General features: G+C 34.4%; 1 protein-coding gene across 1 annotated transcript in view; it reads right to left on the minus strand.

Annotated features, from left to right (window-relative positions):
* KLHL1 (kelch like family member 1) overlaps nucleotides 1–27263 on the minus strand; it is a 376159-nt gene that overhangs the window by 232985 nt on the left and 115911 nt on the right. The window contains exon 2 of the mRNA XM_047720111.1: nucleotides 14140–14322. Within this exon, the coding sequence (XP_047576067.1) occupies nucleotides 14140–14322 (183 nt within the window). The remainder of the gene's footprint in view (nucleotides 1–14139; nucleotides 14323–27263) is intronic.

The raw sequence follows: 27263 nt of genomic DNA on the forward strand, positions 1-27263 counted from the left end.
ATTTATAATATAAAGTCACCCAGCACAAAAGTATAAAATATCTCTCCATGTATTCACGATATCCTGTCTGCTTTCTATTCAAATTTTAAAGTTTTCCCTAAAATTGCCTTATGTATTCTTGGTTGATTTTTTTCATACTTTAAAGTGTTGTTGGCATTATGTGTAGTAACTTTTTTAAAAAAATATTCTTGTGTTTTTTTTTAATATTTTATTTATTTATTCGACACAGATATCACAAGTAGGTAGAGGGGCAGGCAGAGAGAGAAAGGGGGAAGCAGGCTCCCTGCTGAGCAGAGAGCCCGATGTGGGGCTCGATCCCAGGAAGCCGGGATCATGACCTGAGCCGAAGGCAGAGGCTTAACCCACTGAGCCACCCAGGCGCCCCCTTGTGTTGGTTTTTATTGGTTTAAAATTCATTAGTTGAATCTTTCTTAAATATATCTTTTATCTGGCACATTTACTGAATTATCTTACTAGTTCTTTTGACTCTGCTATTTTTCTTTCTGGGTAGATGATTATATCACCTGCAAATAATCCCATTTTACATTATTCTTGTTTGTTTTCTATAACTGTTTTTCTTTTGATTTTCTTAAAACCTCATCCAGGACCTCTAATATTCCAGTGGTGTGTTGAACAGTCACTGTGCCAGGGCGGGGGGGTGGGCGGATTTCTGTTTTTCTCTATCTTCAAAGGAACAAATCTAAAGATTCTCCTTTTAGTAAGATACTTGCTGAGTGTATTACTATGTAAATTTACCATGTCAGAAAGTCCCCTTCAGTTTCTAGCTTTATTAACCACTGTTATAATATATGGGTGTTAAAATTCACAAAAGACCTTTTATCTCAATCAAAATTATCTTTAGGATTTTCTATTTATAGTCACAAGAGAGATAAATCTATAATTTTCTTTTGTAGTAATTTCTTATCAGACTTTTGAGTTAATATTACATAGCCTCATAAAATGAGGTGGCAACTTCAAATCTTTTTAATTTTGTATAATGATTTATAGAAGAAAGCAATTAATTTTTCCCTTAAGATGTTCCATAACTTACCTGAAAAAATATCTTGATTTGACTATTTTGAGAAAAGGTGACATGATCTCATTTTAATTACTTAATAAACTACAAGGATTATTTTTTGTGCTCTATGTCTTCATTATCCACTCTTACATTTCACATTTTTAAAGATTTACACATTTTATCTTGGTTCTAAAATTTATTGATGTATAGTAATGTATATAACATTACATGTGGCTTTAATTCTACATATATATTCTCTGTTCATTTGGGTGAATCTTTTTATTGTCTTTTAAAAAATAATCTCACTCATTAACATTTTAACTACATCCTTTTTGCATATTGATGAAAGTTTTTTTTTTATATTAGTTGTTCTTGAGTAGGGATCCAAATTTTTTTTTTCTATAAAAGGGCAGATATTACACATTTTAGGCATTCAGAGTCATATATATAGTCCATCACACAGTTCTTTTTCAAAAAATAATTTTCAGTTGATTAAAATTAGAAAAATAACTTTTAGCTCATGATCTATGCAAAATAATATTTCACCCCTGCACAGAAGTTTGCTGACTTTGTCTAAAGATTGTAATATTGATCTTTAACTAATAGCAGTATCATCAAATAAAATTATACTACCATGAATATTATAAGAGCCTTACAACAGCATAATTCTGTCTAATTGACCAATCCTGGTCAACCAAGAATTTCTTTAAAGAAGATCATATATGTGAAAGTAAAAATTTATTTTATATTTATCCCCTTCTTCACCTTTTCTGGGGCGCTATTCATTTCTGAAGAAGTATACTTCTATCTGGTATCAATAACCTTAAACTGGAAGAAATTTTTTTTAGTATTGTACTGCAGGTGTGATAACAATAAATTCTCCCAATTTTCATTTATCTATAAAGGTCTTTATTTAGCTGCATTGGAAATATCTTGAAAAGTTATTTTCACTTAATATAGAATTCTAGCTTTGGGGACTAGGTAAATAGCATTCTATTATGAACTAGGCTCCAATGTTTCTAATAGAAAATCAGTTGTTTTCGTATAATTGTTTTCCTGATTTACTATGTCCTTTATATCTAATTGTTGTTACTTTTTTTTCCTCTTTATCTTAGGATTTTAACAATTTGATATGCTTAGGTGTGGTTTATTCATATTTACCCTGATTATGGTTTTCTAAGCTTTCTAGAGCCGTGGATGGACATTTTTTAATCAAATTCCAAATTTAGAATTCACGTTCTCTTTCTAGGACTCAATTACATATATGTTTCAGTAACTGACAGTGCCTCACAGGTAGTTCAGTCTTAGTTCATCTTCTCTCAATTTTTCTTCTACTCTGTGTTTTACTGTAGATGAATTTTAGTGACTTGAATTTTTCCAAATCTTTCTTAATATTCCCATTGCTTTATTCATTATATTTATCTTTTCCTGTAGATATTTTAAATTACTTTTCATAGTTGCTTTAGCCCTTTACTGATAATTTTAACACCTGAATCATCTCTAGGTTGGTTTCCACTTACTGATTTTACTCTTGACAACGAATTACATTCTTCTGTTTTTCCCAATGTATTGCAATTTTCAGTTGTATAATGGTCATTAAAAAAAAATTGAGGCTAAGAAGGGAATGTCATTCTCCTCTTTGCTTATTTAAATTTCTTCTCTTGTTTATGCCACAGGTTTCTGATAGCTTTAAAGAAAAGATATAAATATTTCATTTTTTGATGATTTGTTGTCATTTTAAGGGGAGTGAAGATTTTTCATGTACTTTTTCCTAAGTGGAGGGGTGCCTAGGTGGCTCAGTGTGTTGGGTGTCTAACTCGATTTCAGCTCAGGTCCTGATTTTGGGTCATGGGATCAGTCATACACCAGGCTGCATGCTCAGTGCTGAGTCTGCGTCTCCCTCTCCCTTCCACCCACCCCATGCGTACACTTTCACTAGCTCTAAAATGAATAAATAAACAAATAAATCTATCTTTAAAATCCTAAGTGGAAATATAAATTTCAAAAACATTGAGTAAAAGTTTTGACAATATATTCTGATTCCAAAAAATAAGAACTATAAAAAAATGCATTGTGGTTAAGAGGTATGTTTTTCATAGTTGTTTAAATTAGAAATTCTGAAACTTCTTTCTGCATAGAACAGATTAAATTAGTACATTCTTAAAGATAATCAGAGAAAGGTTACTCATTGATGGAAAATGGTGTTACAAATATGTAAATGGAGACTAAAATAAATCCTATGACTCTGGACTAGAATCAGACATATCAGTGTAAAATTACAGTTCTAAATTTAAAAGAAAATAGATTCGGCTCGGGTAGTAATCTCAGGGTCCTGGGATTGAGCCCCACTTTGGGCTCTCTGTTGAGGAGGGAGCCTGCTTCTCCTCTCTTTCTGCCTGCCTCTCTGCCTGTTTGTGATCTCTCTCTCTGTCAAATAAATAAATAAAATCTAAAAAAAAAAGGTGGGGGGGGGGTTGCCTGGGTGGCTCAGTGGATTAAAGCCTCTGCCTTCGGCTCCGGTCATAATCTCAGGGTCCTGGGATGGAGCCCCGCATTGGGCTCTCTGCTCGGTGGGGAGCCTGCTTCCCTCTCTCTCTACCTGCCTCTCTGCCTGCTTGTGATCTCTCTCTCTCTGTCAAATAAATAAACAAAATCTTTTAAAAAATTAAAAAAAATAGAAATACTGTTGGTGCATGTGTATGTACATTAAGGGATCCTTGGGAAAAAAAAAAAAAAAACAGACTACAGGGCTGAAATATAGAAAGCACAAGATGAGCCTAGAACATCTTCTGTTCTTGAAAGTGAGGAAATGTTACAAAGTGATGGGGTATATGTCAAAAGAACCAAATGTGATGTTTACATCTGTAAGCTAAACAACAGTAAACTGTGGACCCACTTTGTTGTTGTTGTTGTTGTTTTAAGATTTAAATTTATTTATTTTAGACAGCAAAAGAGAGCGTGTGGGGTGAGGGGAAAGGAGGAGATAGTGCCTCAAGCAGACTCCACACTGAGTGCAAAGCCTGATTTAGGGTGTGATCTCACAACCCTGAGATCAGGACCTGAGCTGAACCAAGAGTCAGATGATATAGCCAACTATATCACCCAGGTGGCACAGGTGCACTTCTTTCTAAGAACATTGTAAGGGAAAAGAGAGGAATAAAGGTCAACACATGGCATTGTTATCTAAAAGCTTTCATAGTTTTCAAATCTGGAGATATTCTTTTTCAATTACTTATTTTGTAATAATCTTATTTCTATATAGGTAATCTATAGATTTCTAAAATTTCTACCTATATAGATTTCTATATAGGTAATCTTATTCCTATTTAGGTGAAGGGCATAGCAAAAGTTAACTTCAACAAAGAGAAACATTACTTCTTAAAAAAAAAAAAAGGAAACATTCTTTTAACTGAAAAGAAAAATCCTTCAATATATACTTTATGCATGTAAAGAGTACTTTATGGGATCCATGATTTTAGCTACCCTATTAATATTAATGCCTAGGGTGGAAACATGTTGAAAATACTTAAAGTTATCAACTGGTTACACATTTAATTGAGCCATTAGTAACTAAACCTGTTAAATCTTTATATTCTCAAAATCTGACAAAATTATGTAGACACAGGTGTCTTCAAATATTTACTACATACAAATTAGATAGATCAGTGTCAAATCAGTTTTATCAAAAGAACTAAATATGATATTATATGCTATGAAAATAAGCTGTCATAAATCAGAGATATATATATATTATTCCTAGAGCACAACAAGTATATTGATATAAAGTTAACCAGTTTAATCTTACATGCAGAAAGACTTTATTCATAACAGGGACACATCCATATAGAGGAAAATATGTGACCTGTAGAATTAAATCTTAATTACATGAAATTTTTTCAATCAAGTATAACATACAAAACACGTTATATTCTTTCATCCACTAACAGAAGAGCAAACAAGTTAATACTGCATTAAGATTAAGTGATACATGAGATGGGAATTAGATTTTGGAGGAGGGATTTAATGCATAACAGAAAGTAGTATCTTTATATGTATGTATATAAATTCTATTAATGCAAGGAAAGCAAGAGCCGAAAATGCATAAATATGTGAATGCATGCAGCCATTCTGGAAAACCTCTCCTTGAGGTCATCACAAATTTATTTCCTGTCAAATCTATTCAACTTTTCTAGCTGTACTCCAATTTATTGGCAGTGTTTGACATTGTTGACCTCCTCCTCTTCTTTAAATCCCCTTTTTAGCTAAGGCAGTACAGACTTTATCTCAGCTTACCTCTGATTCATTGACTTCTCTCTCTACTCTTATTTCATGACTCTTTCATTACCCTAGGTTTTTTCTCAGACCTCTAAATTTTTGCTTTAACACTCACTGTTTCAGAATCATCCTGGAGCATGGTCTTAATTATTACCATTATGGTGGTTTTAAATCTTGCAATGTATCTTGAACGACTATAGAAACTGCTCACCAGATAGCCCAGTAGTATTTCAGGATGCTCTAAACTAAATTCTGAGTCTTCCCTGTGAGATTATTTTTTTCATTTTGACCTCTCTGTTACTAATTGGTGCACCACCAACATATTGAACTTTTAGAGTAGATATTAAGAAGTCACTATTTATGTTGCCTTCTCTTTCATTGTCTATATCAAATATGACACAAAATCCATCTTTCCTTTTGTACTGGAATTTGTGTTTACCCTGGTCAGACCCTCTTTATAAGGCACAACTAGGTCCCTAGTGCTAGTGATATCATCTAACTGGTCCCATCTATCCCTTCTCTAGAATCACACTTGGCCCAATAGGAGCTGCCTCCCTGGGAGTTTATGTGTTCTGCTCCTCTTAGCTCATCTCCAACCTCCACAACCTCCACCTACTGTCATCTGTGAGTGGACCCAATGGCAATGGATAATAAATGCAGAGTGCACTCACAGGTGACAGTAGGTAGTAGTACTACCTCTTACTAACTTGGGTGAATTCTTAATTTTTCTATTTCTCCATTTTTTACTCTGTAAGAAAAAGGTGGAGAAAACAAGAATTCCCTTCTCTCCTAGGACACAACTGCTAAGTATATTCAAAGAATTTCCAGCAGGGCCTGCACATACCAACATAGTGAATGTTAACTAGCATTAGGACCATTATTATTATTATTGACTTAATTATGATATCCCCTTCTTCAGAAACCTACACAAACTTCTAATTATGCTCATGATTTCACAACCAAGTTTCTCTACTGGTTTTCAAAATCTGTCATAATCATTTTGTCCCAATTTTTTTGGATTAATTTCCCAGGATTTCCAATACAAATGACTCCACTTTAAGTAAGCCAGTATCTCAGAAGCTTCACAAATTCTTTACTCTCTATTTTTCCATATTATTTTCACTATCTAAAATAGCACATGTGGAATGGTGTTATGTTTTATAATCTTTTTGCATCACCAACAAGGAGTAGACTAAGACATACATATTTAATATGCATTTGTTTTATGCAAGGAAAGATGCTTCATGTACTGCTGAATATCAGTGGTAAGTATTAAGGAGGACATTAAAATGATACTTTAATGATGGGAAAACAAGTGAAACAAAAGTTTTTCAGCTTCTCTTATCTCTCCCTCTCCCAATTTTATTGAGATATTAACACATATCATTTATTTAAGGTGTAAAATGTGATGCACATATATGTTGAAAATGATTATCACAATGTATTTATAATTGTATCCTTTTGGTGAATTGATTCATTTATCATTATATAATGACCATCTTTGTTTCTTGTTACCATTATGATTTAAAGTCTATCTTGTCTGATAAAAGTATAACTACCTTTGGTCTCTTTTTGTTTGCATTCCCTTGGAATATTTTTCTCCATTCCTTCCTTTTGGAGACTATGTGTGCTCTGAAAGCCTAAGTGAGTGTCTTGTAAGCAGCATAGAGTTGGGTCTTATTTTTTAATCCATTCAGTCACACTATACCTTTTGATTGGATAATTTAGTCCAGTTATATTTAGAATAATTATTGATAGGTAAGGATGTCCAATGCCACCTAATTGTTTTCCGGCTGTTTTGCAGTTTCCTCATTCCTTTTTTCCTCTCTAGTTATCGTTTTTGTGAATTAATAGTTTTCTATAATGTTATGCTTTCCCTTTTTATTTTCTTTAGTATATGTACTTGAGGTTTTTGTTCTGTGGTTACCAAGCAGCTTACACAAAACAACCTATTAATATAAATATAAAAGTCTATTTTAAGCTGATAGCAACTTAATCTCAGTCACATACAAAAACTTCTTTTTTTTAAATTTTTTTTTAAATATTTTATTTATTTATTTGACAGAGAGAGATCACAAGTAGATGGAGAGGCAGGCAGAGAGAGAGGAGGAAGCAGGCTCCCTGCTGAGCAGAGAGCCTGATGCGGGACTCGATCCCAGGACCCTGAGATCATGACCTGAGCCGAAGGCAGCGGCTTAACCCACTGAGCCACCCAGGCGCCCAAAACTTCTTTTTTTTTACTCCCCACATATTTTGTTTGATGTCACAATTTACCTCTTTGTATACTGTACATCCATTAACTCATGATGATTGCAATAATTATCTTTAAAATTTTTGTCTTCTTTTTTTTGTCTTCTAATCTCTGTATTAGAGTTACATGATTAACACATCATGACATTACAGTGTTAAATATTCTTTTTTTTTTAGATTTTATTTATTTGACAGACAGAGATCACAAATAGGCAGAGAGGCAGGCAGAGAGAGAGGGGGGAAGCAGGCTCCCCACTGAGCAGAGAGCCCGATGTGGGGCTCAATCCCAGGACCCTGGGATCATGACCTGAGCTGAAGGCAGAAGCTTTAACCCACTGAGCCACCCAGGTGCTCCTTAAATATTCTGAATTTGACTGTATACTGGGCTTTACAAGTATGGTTTATACTTTCAAGGTTTCATGTTACTAATTCAAGTCCATTCATTTCAGCTTAAAGAACAACTTTCAGCATTTCTTCTAAGGCATGTCTAGTGGTGACATATTTTCTTAGCTCATGATCCTTGCAGCTTTGCATTATTGTCTATGCATTCAAGGAAGTAGGTGGCTCTTCCAGTCTTTATAGACTGGCTTTGGCAGGCAAAGTCCTTCACCAGTCTGCCCATCTGAAGATTCTAGGTGGGTCAACTGGTGGTACAAGCTTCCTGCTAGAGTCCTTGGGTGGTGAGATCTGGTTTAGGTTCAGCGGGTGGGTGGGCCTGGTACTTTGGTATACATGTGACTAGCCTGGCGCTTGAGTCTTCAGGGGTACCTGGATCTTGGGATCACTGGGGTGGGTCTGGCACTTGAGTCTGAAGTGACTGGCTTGAGACCTGGACCTACATAGGTGGATGTGGGTCTCAGGTACCAGGGTTGAGTTTGGCATCTGTATCCTTAAAGCCTGATTTGGTCCCGGGATGGTTTGGGAGGCTGCTTTCATCAGAGTCAAGCTGGAAGCTAGAGATACTAGGGATACTGTGTTTACCTTGGTGCCAGAGCAAGCATGGAGCTTGGGGCCTCTGGAGTCAGCCTGTAGCCTGGGACCTTGGGAGCTGGCCTGAAGGTTCTTTTATCTGGGCCAGGTTTGCTGTTGGGACAAGTAGAGGCAGCCTCAAATCTAGGTCCTCAAGGACCAGCATGACACTGGGGTGGGCTATGGACCATGTGTACATGGAAGTTGGCTTGGTGCTTTGGTGGGTCAAAAGCCTGGATCTCTGGTAGTCAGCCTGGTTGGGCCTAGCCAGGAGTCTGGGTTCCTAAGAACCTGCCTGTAGCCTGGGTTACAAGCAAGTGATTGGGAACCTGGGGCCACCAGGAGACCTAGCCATGAAAGAAGACTGACATTGGGATATGCTATGAGCCTGAGTCCATAGAAGCCCTCTGGAAGCCTGGTACCATGGGTACTGCCTGGAACTGTGGCTATTACATGGGGCCACTGAAGCCAGAAGGCACTGAGAACTTTTTTTGTTTTTTTAATCCTGAAATTTTTCAGAGCTTTATTAACTACCAAGCTGCTTTAAAAAAAAAAAAAAAGATTTTATTTTTTTTGACAGAGAGAGAGAGCACAAGCAGGGGGTGGCAGGCAGACAGAAAGGGAGAAGCTGTCTCCCCCACAGAGCACGGAGCCCAATGTGGGGCTCAATCCCAGGACCCTATCATCATGACTGAGCCTAAGGCAGCTGCTTAACCAACTAAACCACCAAGTCACCCTATCAGGCTGACTGAGAGATTTAGGTGGATGTTGGATTTAATAAAATAGAAGAGATGAGTTACTCTTCTGTCATCACAGAAAATCTATGTAAATAAACTTTCCATCAGTACAGATATAGTACTACTTGTCTACTTCTGAATATTAATATCAAAATTACTTATGAAAGTAATTTCTTTTTACTGCATTTAATATGTTTTAACTGTTTATTTAAAAATAGGTTTTATTTATTTATTTGAGAAAGAGAGAGAGAGAGAGGGCGCACAAGCAGGCAGAGGGGCAGAGGGAGAGGGAGAAGCAAACTCTGTTGAACAGGGAGCCTGATGTGGGGCTTGATCCCAAGACCCTGAGATCATGACCTCAGCTGAAGGCAGACACAACTGACTGAGCCACTCAGGTTCCCCTAAGTGTTTCTAAATATATCATTTCAATTGCCACTTTTAGCTTCAACTATTTTCATACTAGTGCTCAGTAAAAAATACTAAAATCATATATATGTATCATATATATATACATATCTATATATATGTGTATTTCTATGCACATAAAATTATAAATAATACTATTTCCAACTCAGAGGATGTTAGTTGTTTAAGATTTTCTCGTTTACTTCTGTGTAATGCACTTACTCTTAATAATGGCTAGAGAGGGAAAAGACTTTCACAGACTAAATGGTATTTCATTCTACACCTGTATGTTTTAACAAAGTAGGCCCTGAAAAACCTTTAATTCTCCTAGCATTGAAAATTTGGCTGTCCAGGGATGCCTGGGTGGCTCAGTTGGTTAAAGTGGTCTGCCTTCAGCTCAGGTCATGATCCCAGGGTCCTGGGATCGAGTTCTGCATCCAGCTCCTTGTTCAGCAGAGAGCCTGATTCTTCCTCTGCCTGCTGCTCCCCTGCGTGTGCTCTCTCTCTGACAAATGAATAAATAAATAAATAAATAAATAAATAAATAAAATCTTAAAAAAGAAGAAATGAAAAAAAATTGGCTGTCCGATGATTAAAATTGATCCTGTCAGTCTAATTTTTAGCATCTGACATCCCTGATTACAGGTAGACTACCTAACAAAAATTCCCTATATTTAGTACTCAGGGATTTATATTCAGTTTTTTTGGTTCACTTGTTGCTAATCAATTATTCTGGGCCATTTATGGGAAGTTTATATTTATTTTAGAGTTTCTCTGAAAACATAAAGCACTGACAAATTCAGAATTTTGATTATTTTTCATGACAAGAATGTATTAGCGTGTCATCTTAAGTATTATTAGCTTTTTAGAACTAACGTACTTAAATATATGCTTAGCAGTAATCGAATGTATCTATATAAACATTACATTTCATAAATACATTGATAGTTGTGACTTATATCAGGTTAAAAACATATATACAATATAGCCAGAACAAAAACAAAGGGTTTTATGGAGAGCCCTTTAATAGTCATAATCTATTAACTTAAGTAGGGATTGATTTGAAAGGTTTGAATGATGAGATAATAATAAGAAATTAAATATACATTACTTCATGAATGAATATTTAGTGAGTGCTTATAAGATTAGCTTTCAGTGTCTTTCCTAAAGGAGCAGTAGATCTTAATGTAAATTGCTTCTTTTTTTCATTATTTGAAATTATTATAATAGGCCCATGTTCCAGTGCTAATGATTGTAACATCATATATATTTTGCCCAAAGGCAATACTCATCTGTGCTAACCAAAATATAACAAAATAAGTAAAATCCATTCGTTTGTTACTGGTGCTAAAATGATTATTTGTTTAAAGCAAAGAACTGATTTTGCATTAATTACTAGCATTTTACTGTGCAAAAGTATAAATAAGGACATACAATGTAACTGTGATTACTAAAAACAGCACTTGCCTTTTCCCGGTGCCCCATAAATATTTTCCCACATATTAGTTAATGTATGTTTAACTTAGAACCATAAGTACATAAATTACTTATAAGATAGTACTAAAGTCTTAAGTCATGATGTAAAAAATATATAAATCCTTAGTTGCATGAATTTAGCAGATAGCCTTAGGCTAAAATTTTTCTTATCACATTTAAGGAAAGTATAGATGTTGACAATAATTACTCGCTGCAATGTCTGCTAACTACATAAAATATTTAAACATTCAGAGTTATATGTGTAAAAGTAATAATTACCCAGATATTTTAGGATAATCTAAAGTAACAATCAAGTTTATTTCTTAGTCATCTTGATTATTATAAAATAACTTGTATAATTAACTTATTTGAAAATAATATTAAAAATCTAGATAAAAAGAATAACAAAACAATGTAGAATATAATTAACATGAGAGAATTGTTCAGTATACTGATTAAAAATACTTGAAATGAGAAATATTAAATTACTACCAATATTAGGCTATAAAATAAGATTATGTAAATTACATGAAACACTGCTCTTTTAAAATATTAATGAACATTTGATGTGCTAATATACTTTTGAGTTGATTGAGTCCCTCTGTCTTTTTACACACACACATGCACACACAAATATAATTATTTAACCAGTTTATAAGTTAAATGAGGTAAATTTAGTTACACTCTCAAATTAAGAATATCTTTCACAATAGAATTTTTAACTACTTGTTATTAAGATGAGAGTTCAGGATAATTTGCATATTTGCCACAAATATTACAACATTGAATATCTCAATAATAATGACTATTTGTTAATGGCTTTCTGCCAATAATAATGCAATGTCATAGAAATATTTGAAAATGCATGTGGATAGTATATTATTAAAATTGTTGCCAGAGTTAACTGATATTTTGAACCCTACCAGACCTACATTTGTTTTTCAATGTTAAATGTTCCCTCCTATGCATTTCTTGCGTATCAAATTGACTTTCACATTTTAATATTGCTATCGTGGCAGAAATATAGCTTAATTCTTCAGGAATGTTTTTAATAGTTAACCCTTAGATGTACATACACTATCTAAATAATAAAATTTAAATTAAAAATATAGGAAAAAGGAGTACATTGAAAAGATTTTTTATATTGATAACTTACACTTTCTACCAATTCTTTAGCCTTAATAATAATAACATACATCAGGGTAGTTTAAGGCTATTTGCCTATATATTCAACTATTTAAAATAATAAAATAATAAGTATCAAAATTAAATTATTTTCTCAATTGCAATATCAAAACAAAAAATAGAAAAACAAGTAAAATATCAAATTTAATGAATTTTCATAAGTGAACTGGTAAGAAATTAATGCACAAAATAATTGGATGTTTAGTTCTTGTAATCTAGAATTATAAATCATAAATACATAAAGGATGTTTAAAAGCATATTATCTCTCAAATATATTGGACCATAAGAATCATATTTGTATGTTATAAATTTTTTAAATTAATAAATGCAAAATAAAGATGTCAACATGAAATACTTTTTTTTAAAGATTTTACTTATTTATTGAAGAGAGAGAGAAAACCCAGGAGAAGGGTAAGGGGCAGAGGGAGAAGGAGACTCCCTACTGAGCAGGGAGCCTGTCAAAGGGCTGGATGCAGGGACTCCAGAATCAGGACCTGAGCCAAAGGCAGGTTTAGCCACTGAGCCACCCAGGCGCCCCAACATGAAATACTTTAAATTTCCTAGTTGAAACAAATAATATATACCCAAGAAAACCAAATTTTCTTTTAATTTTGGCAGAAACATATATCTCATTTCAGATCTTAAGTACATTCTCCTAAGTTAAAATGGATTTCCACTTAGTGCAATTATGATTCACATAAAATGGACTACTTTATCAAGACTAGGTAGAGGAAGTTTTATTTTTGAAGTATTTATATTTGCTTTATTTATTAAAAGAGATTACTTAAAATGGCATCGTAATTCTTCCCACAAAAGAAATAAGGATTAAAAGAAAAATAATTCAAGCTCCCTTAAAAATGTAGATTCTCAACTACTTTATATAAATTTAGCTATGATCATTTGACAAAACTTAGTAGGATACATTTGTGATGTAGAATTCTGCAAATTTACCTGAATGCTTCATTATTTTTTGCATTTAAATAATAGCATTATGAAAAATGGCATGTGTTAATAGATGGAATAGCAAGTTATTCTTGATGTTCTTATTGGAAAATCTTAACTTTGATTCTCAGTAATTTTTTGATCATCTAATCTCTGAGCCTGACAACATTTGAGAGCATAACAGTCACTTAATGAATAAACATATGGGAACACACAGACACAATATTTTTATAATAAAGTATCATGCATATCATATTTATTATATGATAAATTACCTGGAAATTCATAACAAAATATCAAAGTCAAAATATTTCAAATTGCATTTGAACCCCCTTCTTTCTTCTATGAATCAAAGGCTTGAAATTTTGAGTCCTTTAACATAAGGATCAGCAAATTATGGCCTATAGACCAAATCTGGCCTGCTGCCTATTGCATAACCCACAAGTTAAGAACAGATTTTACATTTCTAATGGTGGGAAAAATTAAAGGATGAATATATTCCATGACATGTGAAAAGTATATGAAATTCAAATCCCAGTGCCCATTAATAAAGTTTCATTTTGGGGTGCCTATGTGGCTCAGTTTTTAAGTGTCTGCCTTCAGGTCAGGTCATGGTCCCAGGCTCCTGGGATTGAGCCCTGCACCTGACTCCCTGCTCAGCACGGACACTGCTACTCCCTCTCCCCCTCTCCTTGCTTGTATTCCCTCTCTTGCTGCCTCTCTCTGTGTCATATAAATAAAAATCTTTTAAAAATATCAAGTTTTATCGTGCCACAAAAAATGGATTATTAATTCTCTAATCATAGAAGGTTCTACACTCTATATACCAGACTATCACTTCTAAACATATCCATTTATCCAATAAAGACAGGTTACTGTACCTGTGTGCAGGTATTTTTCGGTTCCCGACAATCAGGATAACATCACAGAGTTGTTGTTGTTTCAAGTAACTTTCCATTTTTCTGAAGGTTTGCTCAGCATGGTGAACAGCCTGATAGAATTCTTCAGAGCTACTGGAGTCCATATCACTTTGAGGGGTCAATGAATGGCTAGTAGCTGTCAGCCTACAAATCACACACAAAAAAAATGGTGTTTATAAAGTGCTAGGAATTGTCCAAAACAATACAGAGTTTTAGAATTTTACGGGGAAAATCAATGCATGTCTTCTTATGTTAATCATTATTAATGTAAGTCAGAAAAATCTATTTTGGGTGAAATAATTTGCTCTAGGAAGCAATAAATGAATTGTTAATTATCTTTTTTTCTAGTTTAAAAATGATTTAAAAGATAGGTTATCTATATTTAGTAGGGTATTAAGTTAAAAAACCTGAGAAAGTAACAGAAATAGTAAATTACTAACATGCCTCTTCTAAAATTGATTACTAATAAAAAGTTAATTTAATCCATTTGAAATTGAGGTAGATCATCTAATTATACTATTTTAAATTACAATTCCTGTGAGGTTATAGTAAATGTTCCTTTACAGAAGTAGGTGATTTTCATGATAAGAAATTATGAGACATGGTTTGTAAAAAAGATTGGCAACAAATTTGAAAGTAAATTATTGAGTTTCATATTCCATACCCAACTAATTTAAAAAATATATAAAACGTAGTAGCTCAGTACTAACAAATATTTTAACCATATATATGAATGTATATGTGATAAATTTTAAAATTTTGAAACATTCATGATACTTAAGTTTGGCTACTAAATCCATTACTATCATAGACTGTTTCACAATGAAGGCTTTAAAATACCATACTGCATATTAAGGAGAAGACTCTAAATATATGCATGATAGGCCAGAAGAATGAATCAAGTATTCTGATGCCATGCTAATTAAATCCTTATAACTTTAAAAATTAAAATGAATTAGATATAACAATAATAGTGAAGTAGCTTATTTCAAGACAGAAAGTATGGAGAATTCCTCTTCTAATCACAGGGAAGTAACTTGTAGCTGACTACACCCTTCACTGAGAACACCAGGAAAAAATGTTACATATGATATCAAAATAACTAAATGAATTTAAATAATAGCTACTAAGACAACCAGGACTTGAAAGACCAAGATCTTAGAATAAAGGAAAAATCATGGAAGTCAGCTCAAAATTCTACACTGCTTCTTCTTTCCCTCTAAAGGTATTTACTAATTATAAGCAGCACAAGGTGAGAATCTGAGGAACTCAGCATAATGCCGCAGCCAATAGTATCATGGGGCTTGGATGAAAAGATAGATATTGGAATTATGGGCTCCAAAGGTAGCCAGAACTTGAGAGACAAATGAGGGGCCATAAAGGAGGAAAGTTTGGGAAAGGCTGTCATTGTGCACACTTTCCCCAGAGATATTTGTGATTCTTAAGCACCACTAGGCAAGCAGAAAATGGTTTATTGAAGACTGAAAAGTTAAATAGAGCTCAAAAGATAAAAATTTGAATTCAAGGACCAGGAAGGATGACGGACTCTCGTAAATACACAGGATCTCAGTTGAACTCCCTTAAGGATTCTATCCTAAGAGTCAAGGGAAATGGAAATTGACAAGATAATATAAAGACAGAAACCTAGATCTGAATCAATGAAGTCTCTGAGTGCATTAATGTGATCTAATCTAAATGTCAGCAAACAGTCAAAATAAACCCCTTTAGAAAAAGATAACCTCATAGAAACTCTGATTTCTTGTGCATGTATGTAGTGCTTGACATTAAGGTAAAAAAAAAAAAAAAAAGCAGGTCTATAAATAAACTAGACCTAGAGAGAAAAACTAGACAATAGAAACAGGCTCTGAGGTGCTACAGATGTACCTCTGAATAGAAGGATCACAATTAGTTATGGATGTGAAAATAACCATCATTACTATATTTTAATATAGTACTTTAATAATAAAATATTTAAAAATAAAATTTATTTTTTTAAATTAAAATAAAATATTTTAATATTTATATTAAATATATTTGTATTTTTATATTTTATATTAAATATATTTTATAGTTTTACATTAAATATATTTTGTATAATATTAATATTTATATATTTATAGTAACTTAATAATAAAATATTTTATGTTTTAATATAGATGACAAACTGGAAAGTATCAAGAACATTAGGTGATATGAAAAAATCAAGTGGAGGGGCGCCTGGGTGGCTCAGTGGGTTAAGCCGCTGCCTTCGGCTCAGGTCATGATCCCAGGTCCTGGGTTTGAGCCCCACATTGGGCTTTCTGCTCAGCAGGGAGCCTGCTTCCTCCTCTCTCTCTGCCTGCCTCTCTGCTTACTTGTGATTTCTCTCTGTCAAATAAATAAATAAAATCTTTAAAAAAAAAAAAAGAAAAAAATCAAGTGGAAATATAATAATTTAACTTAAGATTTTGATAGAGGAACTGAACTTGCAGAATGCATGCAGGTGAGGAAAACATAAGTTGAAAAACAATAGAAAATATTGAAACTAAAATGTTGAGATAAAAAGATAAACAGTTTCTGAAACAAATGAAACATATAAAAAATTACAATATTCATATAATTGTACTCTTAAAAACAGGGAGAGGCATGATAGGGCAAAAGCCATCTGAAGACATAATGGCCAAGAGTTTTCAAAAATGTGTTAAAGACATCAAGACAAAAATTAAAGATTCACTATCCATCCACAGTAAAACAAGTTCTTAAAAGTTGCCAGTTAAAAAGAACCCCTTCCTCCAACTCATTTAATGAAGCAAATATACCATGGAAACAAAACTTGGAAAGGATGTTACAAGGAAAGATAATTAATGGCCATTCTCTCTTCTAAACATACTTGCAAAAATCCTAAGCAAAACACTAGCAACTAAATACAAACTCTATGTAAAAAATAAATGTATAGGGGCACCTGGGTGGCTCAGTGGTTAAGCCTCTGCCTTCAGCTCAGGTCATGATCTCAGGGTCCTGGAATCGAGTCCCACATCGGGCTCTCTGCTCTGCAGGGAGCCTGCTTCCTCCTCTCTCTCTCTCTCTCTGCTTGCCTCTCTGCCCACTTGTGATCTCTCTCTCTGTCAAATAAATAAAATCTTAAAAAATAAAAAAATAAAAATAAATGTATATATGGGGCTTCTAGGGGTCTCAGTTGGTTAGGGGTCAGATTCTTGATTTTGGTTTAGGTCATGATCTTAGGGTCATGAGATTGAGGCCTGCATTGGGCTCCACAATAGGCGTGGCGTCTGTTTAAGATTATTTCTCCTTCCCTCTGACTCTTCTGCTCCCCTAGTTCTCTTTAAAAAAAAAAGAAAAGAAAAAAAAAGTATATAAAAAAGAAGTATATCAAATGTATAGTGTATAATGAATCACAAGTAAGTTGTACTTAATTAAGGAACACATTTCAATCATATAACCACCTAATTCATTCATATAGCAACCATATTTAATGGAAACCCTTCTTTCTTGAGACTGAAAATGAAATTTGTTAGTACTATCTCTATTCAACATTTTTCTAGAGGTTCTTTACCATGTAATGTAAAAGGAAAAAAGAAATAAAGCCCATTAGAGTTAGACCAGAAAGTACAAATATAATTGCTATTATTTCCAGAAGACATGTTTGTGCACATAGAAAATCCAAAAGAATTGCAGACAAGTTTACAAATCTAAATCCATTAAAATTATGTGTGTTCTCTGTTACCCACAATATTTGTCTACACAATATGGTTCTTTCCATCAGACTTTACCCATTTCCTTTAAATATTTAAAACTAGGGCGCCTGGGTGGCTCAGTGGGTTAAGCCGCTGCCTTCAGCTCAGGTCATGATCTCAGGGTCCTGGGATCGAGTCCCGCATCGGGCTCTCTGCACAGCAGGGAGCCTGCTTCCTCCTCTCTCTCTGCCTGCCTCTCCGTCTACTTGTGATCTCTCTCTGTCAAATAAACAAATAAAATCTTTAAAAAAAAAAATAAAAAAAATAAATATTTAAACTAATAGAAATTTTGCTGTAGCACATGTTTACCTTTCACAAGTTTGCAAATTACAACTCCAGAATACAGTCATTTCCCAGAGTACATTTTAGGAATTCGGACTCAGGAATATGTGGCAAGAACATCTTTCTACACACTGACAAACACATTGAACAGAAAAGTCACAAAATTCCCTGTAGGATGGACTTTTAAATCGAGAATGAACTTTTCATTATTGGGTTAGAGGAAGTTATGGAGAATAAAGCCAGGAGCGCAGGTTACCAAGTAGATCAAAACTGCCCCACTGATATCCTGATGTTTCTGGTCTGGTACAAGACTGCATGAATAGTGTCCTGACATCAAGATACTAGAAACAGTCCTGCAGAATGACTCCAGATAGGCTTAAAGGGGGTTGGGGATAAAGACTACATTCAGATCCTTATTTTAATTTCCTACAAGTCAAATAACATACTTAGGGCAGAAAGTTTTATACCTCACTAAGATTTTCATAGCCTGGGAAATGTTATCAGGAAAAGAATTTAGTGTAGTAGTTTATCATCAAGTCACTCAAGTTGGGGTGGACATGATATTAGAGGAAATAGTGAAAGACATATAGTAATATAGTTTTAGAGTTTAGTGAGAATACAGACAGCAAATCAAACAGGGCATAGAATTTGACAAGATTTATTTAGAGATAATTATTCTCAAGGTAGAACCTTCTTTTCCATAATCAAGGTATACTAACAAATCTTGACTATAATACAGAGGTGGGCCTCTTCTGAAGAACTTGAAAGTAATCTAAAAGAATAAATCAAAAGAACAGAGGGCTAGAAACTAGGCTTCAAACTATTTTTTTTCCAGAATTCTTATTCACTCCTAGCTTTTCCCTTAAAAGTGCTAATTCTTTGAATTTCTCCCTATTAGATCTGAAAACTAGTTATTTTTTCTTGAAGGTTGATTTTCCTGTCAGAAAAATTGGTTAAGTTGGTTTGACTTGATTTTCTCCCTATAAAATCATTGTCATAGTGCTTTCACATTTTCTCATAAATCATTTCCTGAAACCAGGCTTGAGTAGAACTCTTTGACCTTGAACTTTGCCTCAGGATTTAAAAAAGGGTTTCCACGTCAGAATACTTAGAATTCTTTTTTTCTTTAAGATTTTATTTATTTTAGAGAGAGAGCACAAGCAGGGGGAGCAGTAGAGGGAGAGGGAGAAGCAGACTCCCCACTGAGTAGGGAGCCTGATGTGGGTCTTGATCCCTGGACCCTGGTAACTTCCCACTAAGTGCAGAGCCCTGGCTGACAGGGGTGGGGTAGAGGGTGGAGGCTTGATCCTAGGACCTTGAGATTATGATTGAGAGCTGAAAGCAAGAGTTGGACACTTAAATGACTGAGCCACCCAGGCATGCCTTATTATTATATCTTTAATGTCACTATGTAAGAGTAGAACTAAAATGAAAAAATAAATTTGCAAGCAGTTTTCTTTTTTCTCTTGAATAAGTTAGCTTTTGTTTTGAGGGAATAATCAAAAAAATTTTCTATAATACCAGATAAAGAAATTACCAATACATAATTCTTGGGCAAGACCTAAACGTAGTGAAAGATGCTGTTATTTAAGTGAAAAATAACTATTTGTTTTAGCCATAAAATTTAGCGTACACTGCAGACTTCTCTTAATATTAAGTTTCCATTAGCAAAATATTTATTGTAACTTGTAAAAATATTCCTGGTCAAAAGTTTGCTATTTTATTCCTTCCTTTTGCTTAAATTATTTTATATGAAGCACATGTCATTTCAATTTTAAATCCATAAAGCCATTTTTACAAATTATTATGTAAAAAATATCAAAGATCAAGAAATAAGCAAACATTCTCAGACAATAAAACACATTATTGCATATCTATTTAAACTTGAAACTTCTACACCTAAAGTTAATATTTCATAATTTAAAACAAAAAAGAAAGAAAAGAAAAGGGAAACATTTTTAAATAAATAAGTAAATTTGAAGAATCAACTTTGCATTATTAGAATACTAGCAAATGAAACATCATCATCATATATCAGCATGGCAGAGTAAACCGGTGATCAGAATGAATGTCTAGCTATACAAACACACTAATTTCAAATCTTTTAATAACCCCCAAGAGAGAGGTTTAGATCCAGGAAATATTAGAAGGGATAGAGTTCAAGCACCAGGTGCTACTACTTAGAAACAAGAAAAATGAATATAGTCATTAAAGTCGCTTCTGGGTACAATTTTGTCTTAAAAGATAATTGGAATTTTAAGTATGGCTTTTTATCAGAAGTATTGAAACACACATACACACACACACTGGTAAGACAAAATAATAAAAAAAAAAGAAGAATTCATGTGTTAGAGAAAAACTATAAATATTCTAGGCTCCATCAGTTACTGCACTTTGAATCTCAATTAATTTATCTATAATATAGAATATTAAAACCTAGTTATACGATGTTTGTGGAAAGAACTAAAATATGTATTTGAATGCACTAAATATATTTCCAATAAAATACCAGACATAAAAATGTAATCAATAGGGGTGGCTGGGTGGCTCAGTCATTAAGCATCTGCATTTGACTCAGGTCATGATCCCTGGGTCATGGGATCAAGTCCCACATCCGGCCCCCTGCTCACTGGGAAGTCTCCTTCTACCTCTCCCACTCCCCCTGCTTGTGTTCCTGCTCTCACTGTGACTCTGTCAAATAAATAAATAAAATCTTAAAAAAAGAAAAGTAACCAATAATATTTTTTAAAATAAAAAGAGTACTTTTTTGAATTAGATGTGTATCAGTGCGGTGCAATATGTTGCTTGAAAAATTAAATCTACCTTTAATAATAAATAATCATGTAAAACATAAATAACAATTTGTTGTTTTCCTCCTCTAAACTTTAAAATGTATAATCTATAGATATACCTATTTAAAAGCATTTTTAAATGTTTGAAATTTTTTAAAAATTGAAATATTTGAGTAAGTATTCATCCTTTTTTTTTTTTTTTTTTTTTTTTTACAGCTTTATAAAAAGAAAGGATGAATACCCAATTTTTGTAGCAACATGGACGGGACTGGAAGAGATTATGCTGAGTGAAATAAGTCAAGCAGAGAGAGTCAATTATCATATGGTTTCACTTATTTGTGGAGCATAACAAATAGCATGGAGGACAAGGGGAGATGGAGAGGAGAAGGGAGTTGAGGGAAATTGGAAGGGGAGGTGAACCATGAGAGACTATGGACTCTGAAAAACGATCTGAGAATTTTGAAGGGGTGGGGGGTGGGAGGTTGGGGGCACCAGGTGGTGGGTATTGTAGAGGGCACGGATTGCATGGAGCACTGGGTGTGGTGCAAAAATAATGAATACTGTTATGCTGAAAAAATAAAAAAAAAATTGAAATATTTGAAATATTTTCAAGGACTTTAAATTCAAAATAAAAAAAATTATGGGGAAACCTGGGTGACTCAGTGGGTTAAGCCTCTGCCTTCAGCTCAGGTCATGATCCCAGGGTTCTGGGATCCAGCCCCGCATCAGGCTCTCTGCTCAGCAGGGAGCCTGCTTCCTCCTATGTCTCTGCCTGCCTCTCTGCCTACTTGTGATCTCTGTCAAATAAATAATTAAAATCTTAAAAAAAATAAAGAAAATTATGATTGAGGACATGAAAATAGTTGACAAATAAATTATATTTAGAATCTGAAAGTTCTCAACAAGAAAAAAGCTAAATCTGGGAAGAGAAACAACTACTCAGAGAGAATGGGAAATGCTATAAAATCTGAAAGTGTTTCTAATATGAAATGCAGTTGGAAATTGATATATGAATGATTAATTAATGCAAATTCTGCTCTGCGAAGATGTACCACAGAACAAAGGACTTACAATAATCTGTGAACTTGGATAGTAAATACCTGAGAAGCACCTATAGAGAAAGATTCAAAGAATATCAAATTAAGGCAAAATAAATGCTGTATTTCTACTCAACCCGGATTCAGAGAAGTGGCTCTAATAGCTATTGAGCTAATGAAAGCCTGAATTAAAAGGGATCCTAGATTCTGTAATGCCAACATTTCCTAGTCATATTGTAGAAGGATTAAAAATGCTTATGTATATGGGCATGATAGAGCATATCTATCATAGCCAACCTGTGTAACTATAATTGGTAGATGGCCTAGGGAGCATTCTTTTCACTGTCATGAAATTTATTGTCAAGGAGAAGAACAGCATGCCTTTGAAGCTCCCTGGTAAGTACTATAGGTGCTGATGACACAATTGAATTGAGCTCTCCAATGTCAATGGCATTATTGTACTAGATGATAAAGCTTTAGTATTAAAGACAATGTGAACTCTACTGTCACCAAAGACTACTGTCAGTGTCCAATCAAGCCTGCCATCAGTTTCAGTAAATAAGGTTTTACTGGGATATAGACATCCCCATTTGTTTATGTACTATTCGTGGTTGCTTTCTTGCCACAACACGGAAGTCCAGTAGTTGTGAGAAAGACCATATGCTCTCCAAAGCCAAAAATATTTACTATCTGATCCTTTGTTTAAAAAAAAAAATAAAAGGAAAGAAAAAAGAAAAGAAAATTGCTGGTCTTTACTATGATCATAGAAATGGAATGGTGATTGGTAGATTTTAGTTACTGATAATATATATTGCTGGAAAATACAACTTTATCATGAAGTACCTGCATGAAATGGATAGTCCACTAAGTTATTACTTAGTCTTTTTAATGAGGAAAAGTACAGGTCTTTTGTGTAGCAATCTGAATTGAGTCATCATGGTGGGACTTTATACTCTCTCTTTATGTTATTTTATGTAAATTAGCTCAGAGATTCAGAGTTTCTTCATGGATTAAAAGACTTTGAAGAGTGAACACTGAAAAACTGCCACATTTCTGTAATGGAAATATTTATCCATGTTTTCCCTAGACATCAGGTCCTAGACACTATAAGATTAAAAATACCCAAACATTTTAGTAGTAGTTAAATATTATCCCTGAATTAAAGCAAGTGATTTGCAAATTTAAACTGCCACTATATCCACAAGATAGGGAGGAAGCCCATGAAAGCTAAGCAACAAAGTTGGTATTTGCTGGAGTCCATACCCTGGTGCACTCAGTGGGCTGATGGATTCAACCTGCAGTTATTTTCTTGGTCTCAGAATGCACAGTTAGAAAAAAATGCATTCAGAAACTGTCACAATTCTCTTATAGGTTTCCTGACTCACAAATGTGTCAACTGAACTACCACCACACATCTACCATAGGAGTAAATTCAAAGCTATACTGTATTTATAAGGAATTTGCAGATATCAGTGCACATTAAAAAATGTAAAATACGAAAGGGGCACCTGAATGGCTCAATAAATTAATCTCTGGACTCTTGATTTCAGCTCAGGTCATGATCTCAGGGTCTTGGGATCAAGCCCAGTATTGAGCTCAGCCCTCAGCAGAGGAGCCTCTTTCTCTTTTTCTCCCTCTCCCTCTCTCTCCCTCTCCCCCTGTTAGCAAGCTCTCTCTATATATATCAAATAAATAAATCTTTTAAAAAAATTAAAACGTGAAAGAGTAGAGATTCTATTATAGTCCACCTTAATTTGTTCATTTGGTAGGTACAGATTCCAGATGGATCTTGAATAATGACTAGATTATCACAAACATAATGAGGGAGTGATGATAATTATAGAATGTATTCCAGATGTGATATTTTTAAAGATTTTATTTATTTATTTGATAGACAGAGATCACAAGTATGCAGAGAGGCAGACAGAGAGAGAGAAGGGGAAGCAGGCTCCCTGTTGAGCAGAGAGTCCGATGCGGGGCTTGATCCCAGGACCCTGGGATCATAACCTGAGCCGAAGGCAGAGGCTTAACCCACTGAGCCACCCAGACACCCCCAGATGTGATATTTTTAGAGAGAAAAATCAACACAACCCTGGCAGTTAGTATGCAGCTATCAAGCTGACAGAACACTTTTTCTTTCAATCATCATTATTAAGGAAATAAGAATTTATTTAATTTCTAACAGGAGCATCATTTCAATGTCTTACCACAGGGAAATGACAACTATTCTTCTCCTTACAATGCACAAGAACTTTTATCACCATGATATCCATAAAACATTACACGTTTCCATGACATCTGCGACGTTATGGTCATTGGATCTGGTGGGGAGGAAATAGCAGGTATGCTAAATGTCTTCCTTGTCAGGAAGTGGGAGAAAAATCTTGCAGAATTTAAAGTGCCTATCACATTGGTGAAACTTCTAGGGGTATAGCAGTTTGAATATGTTAAAAAACTGCCTTTAAAGTGAAAGACCTTAAGCGATTTATCTTATGCCACCTGCCACTAAGAAAAAGACACAAGGTTTGATGGGCTTTTTTGTTGGAGACATAGCATGCAAATTTTAGGTGTTCTATACCCCTCAGTTTGCTGGTAAAGTCATAAATCTGCCAGCTCTGACCAAGGCCCAGAGCAAGAGAGCTCTCTCCTGTAGGTTTGAGCTGTTGAACAATCAGTTCTGCTCCTGGAGCCTAATGATCCAGAAGAATAAACATTAGAAGTGTCTATGGCTGCCAGGTATGTTAAAGGAGCCCTGGGGCCTATTAGAGAATTATCATCCAGAAAGACTTCATGAACGAAATCATAGTTCTTCCAATAAACATTCTTAATTTGAGAATCATCTCCTTCAACTTCTACTTCAACCAGTACCTAGGGCCTTATATTAGTTTTCTATTGATTGTAACTAATGACCACAAAAGTAACAGCTTTAAACAATCCAGTTCATGTGTGTCAGGAGTCAAGACATGGTTTTGGACCTCCATTCAGGGTCTCAGAAGGCTACAGTAAAGGTATTGGCCAGGATGAGCTATCGACTTGAGGCTCAACTGGGGAAAAATCTGCATTCAAGTTCACTCAGGGTGTTGGCAAAATTCATTTACTTGTATCTGTAGAACTAAGGACCAGGCTTCTTGCTGATTGACTTTCTTTCTTTCTTACTTTTTTTTTTTTTTTGAAGATTTTATTTATTTAGTTGAGAAGAGAGACACACAGAGAGAGGGAACACAAACTGGGAGAGTGGGTGTGGGAGAGGGAGAAGTAGGCTTCCCGCAGAGGAGGGAGCCCAATGCGGGGCAGAATCCCAGGACCCTGGGCTCATGACCTGAGCTGAAGGCAGAAGCTTAATGACTGAGCCACCCAGGCACTCCGCTTGCTGACTTTCATCTAGATGACGCTCTTCCTAGAGGTCATCTTTAGGTCTTGGAGGACACCCGCAACTCTTAAAGGCCACCCACAATTTCTAGTAGCCATCTATAATTCTCTTCCACACAGGTCTCCTCATTAGGGCTAATTTCTTCATCAAGTCAGCCCAGAGGATCTCTAGAGAGAATCTTAATGCAAGATGGCATTTTACATAACATAACATAATCATAAGAGAAATATTGCATAATTTTTGCTATATTCTATCACGAAGACTCAAGTCACAGGTCCTTAAAGTACTCAAGCAGAGAAAGTCATCTAAGACTATGAATGCCAAAAAGCAGGGATCATTTTTCATGAATGCCACAGACCTTGCAAGGAGACCATGATCCATTATCAGGGATGGTGAAATTATGATCTGCTTTATAGATGGGCCTGATGTAAGTGGTCTTTTAAAAAATTATCACTCTGATAATACATGGACTTCTTGCTTACAATTACTAACACTGAACACTAAAGTTTTGGCAATCTATTTTCAAGTGTAAATTTTCTCCTGACCAGCTTTAGGCTCCCTGTGACACTGTATCAATAGGGAGGCAAGAGGTTACTCTGTTAGTAGGGTGATTAGTCCCAATTACTAAGGAAAGAAATTGTGCTGTTTGTAAAATGTGGTTAATGAGAAATATGTCTGGAAACCTGAAGACTGACTGTAATGCCACTTAGCAATCCTATATCCAGTGATAAAGATCAGTTTTGGCACTCCATTCAATATAGGAGGAGCAGTAAGGACTCAACACCTTCAGGAACAAAGCTTTAGCTTACTCCACCAGGTAAATAATGTTGACAAAATTGGTATTGTCAGAGGACAATATGTATATGAAACTGTTGGGGAACTAAAGAAGTTGGGATTAATAACCTAGGTCACTCACCAGCCACAAAATTCACCTTCTTTCATTTTCCTTGTATGGATATCATGAAAATATGGTATGGTATATCATAGATTTGGTAAGATATTGATTCCTCCTGAAGAGATTAATATTTTATCATTAATAAATTAGAAAACAAATGCTGTTTTTGTTTTCATTAAACATCAAAACATAAAATAAGCTAAATGTAAAATTACTGATCGGTGTTATTTGTGATGGTATGAAGTCCACAAGAGAAACTTCTTTTAGAAAAATAAAATGAAACAATTTTTTTAAAAGGAAACAGTTAAAACTATAGTAATCACTTAACATGCCTTAAATATGTAGGATTTAGAAAAAGATGTTCCTAAAATAGAAAAGTTATTGTTGGTATTTTAGCCTACAGTTTATTCTTTTTCTAAGTGATAAAGGATTCCAAATAAAAAAAATTTCCTTCAGTTATCATGCTTCTGACTATATTTAGGATGATAATATAATAAACTTAAAATTGTGACATAACATAACATGATAATAACAGCTAACCTATATTAAGGACATATAACATGGCAGGTGCTCTTCTACTTGATCTCATATTTGATCTACAACTGCTTCGTGCCCATCTTACAGGTTTGAAAACTAATGCCAGGAGAACTTAAGTAACTTTTATAAGGAATTAGATGTGAAAGTCTGCAAAAACTCTACGACAGACTCACTCTGTAAGTATTACTATAGGGTAAACTCAAGAAAAATTTTAAACAACCTAGATTATAAAAGATATAAGAAATAATCATCAAAATGCCAATAAAAATGCATAATTGGAACGATATAGTTGAATCATAATGTGCATTTTTAAAATTTTTTAATTAAAAAATTTTTGAAAGGCAGAGCATGGACTGGGGGGTAAGGACAGAGGGAGGGAGAGAGAGAGAGAGAGAATGAATCTTAAGGAGGCTCCATGCTCAGTGCAGAGCCCGACAT

Source organism: Lutra lutra, chromosome 3 (assembly GCF_902655055.1).
Source record: "Lutra lutra chromosome 3, mLutLut1.2, whole genome shotgun sequence".
NCBI classification, from domain to species: Eukaryota; Metazoa; Chordata; class Mammalia; order Carnivora; family Mustelidae; genus Lutra; species Lutra lutra.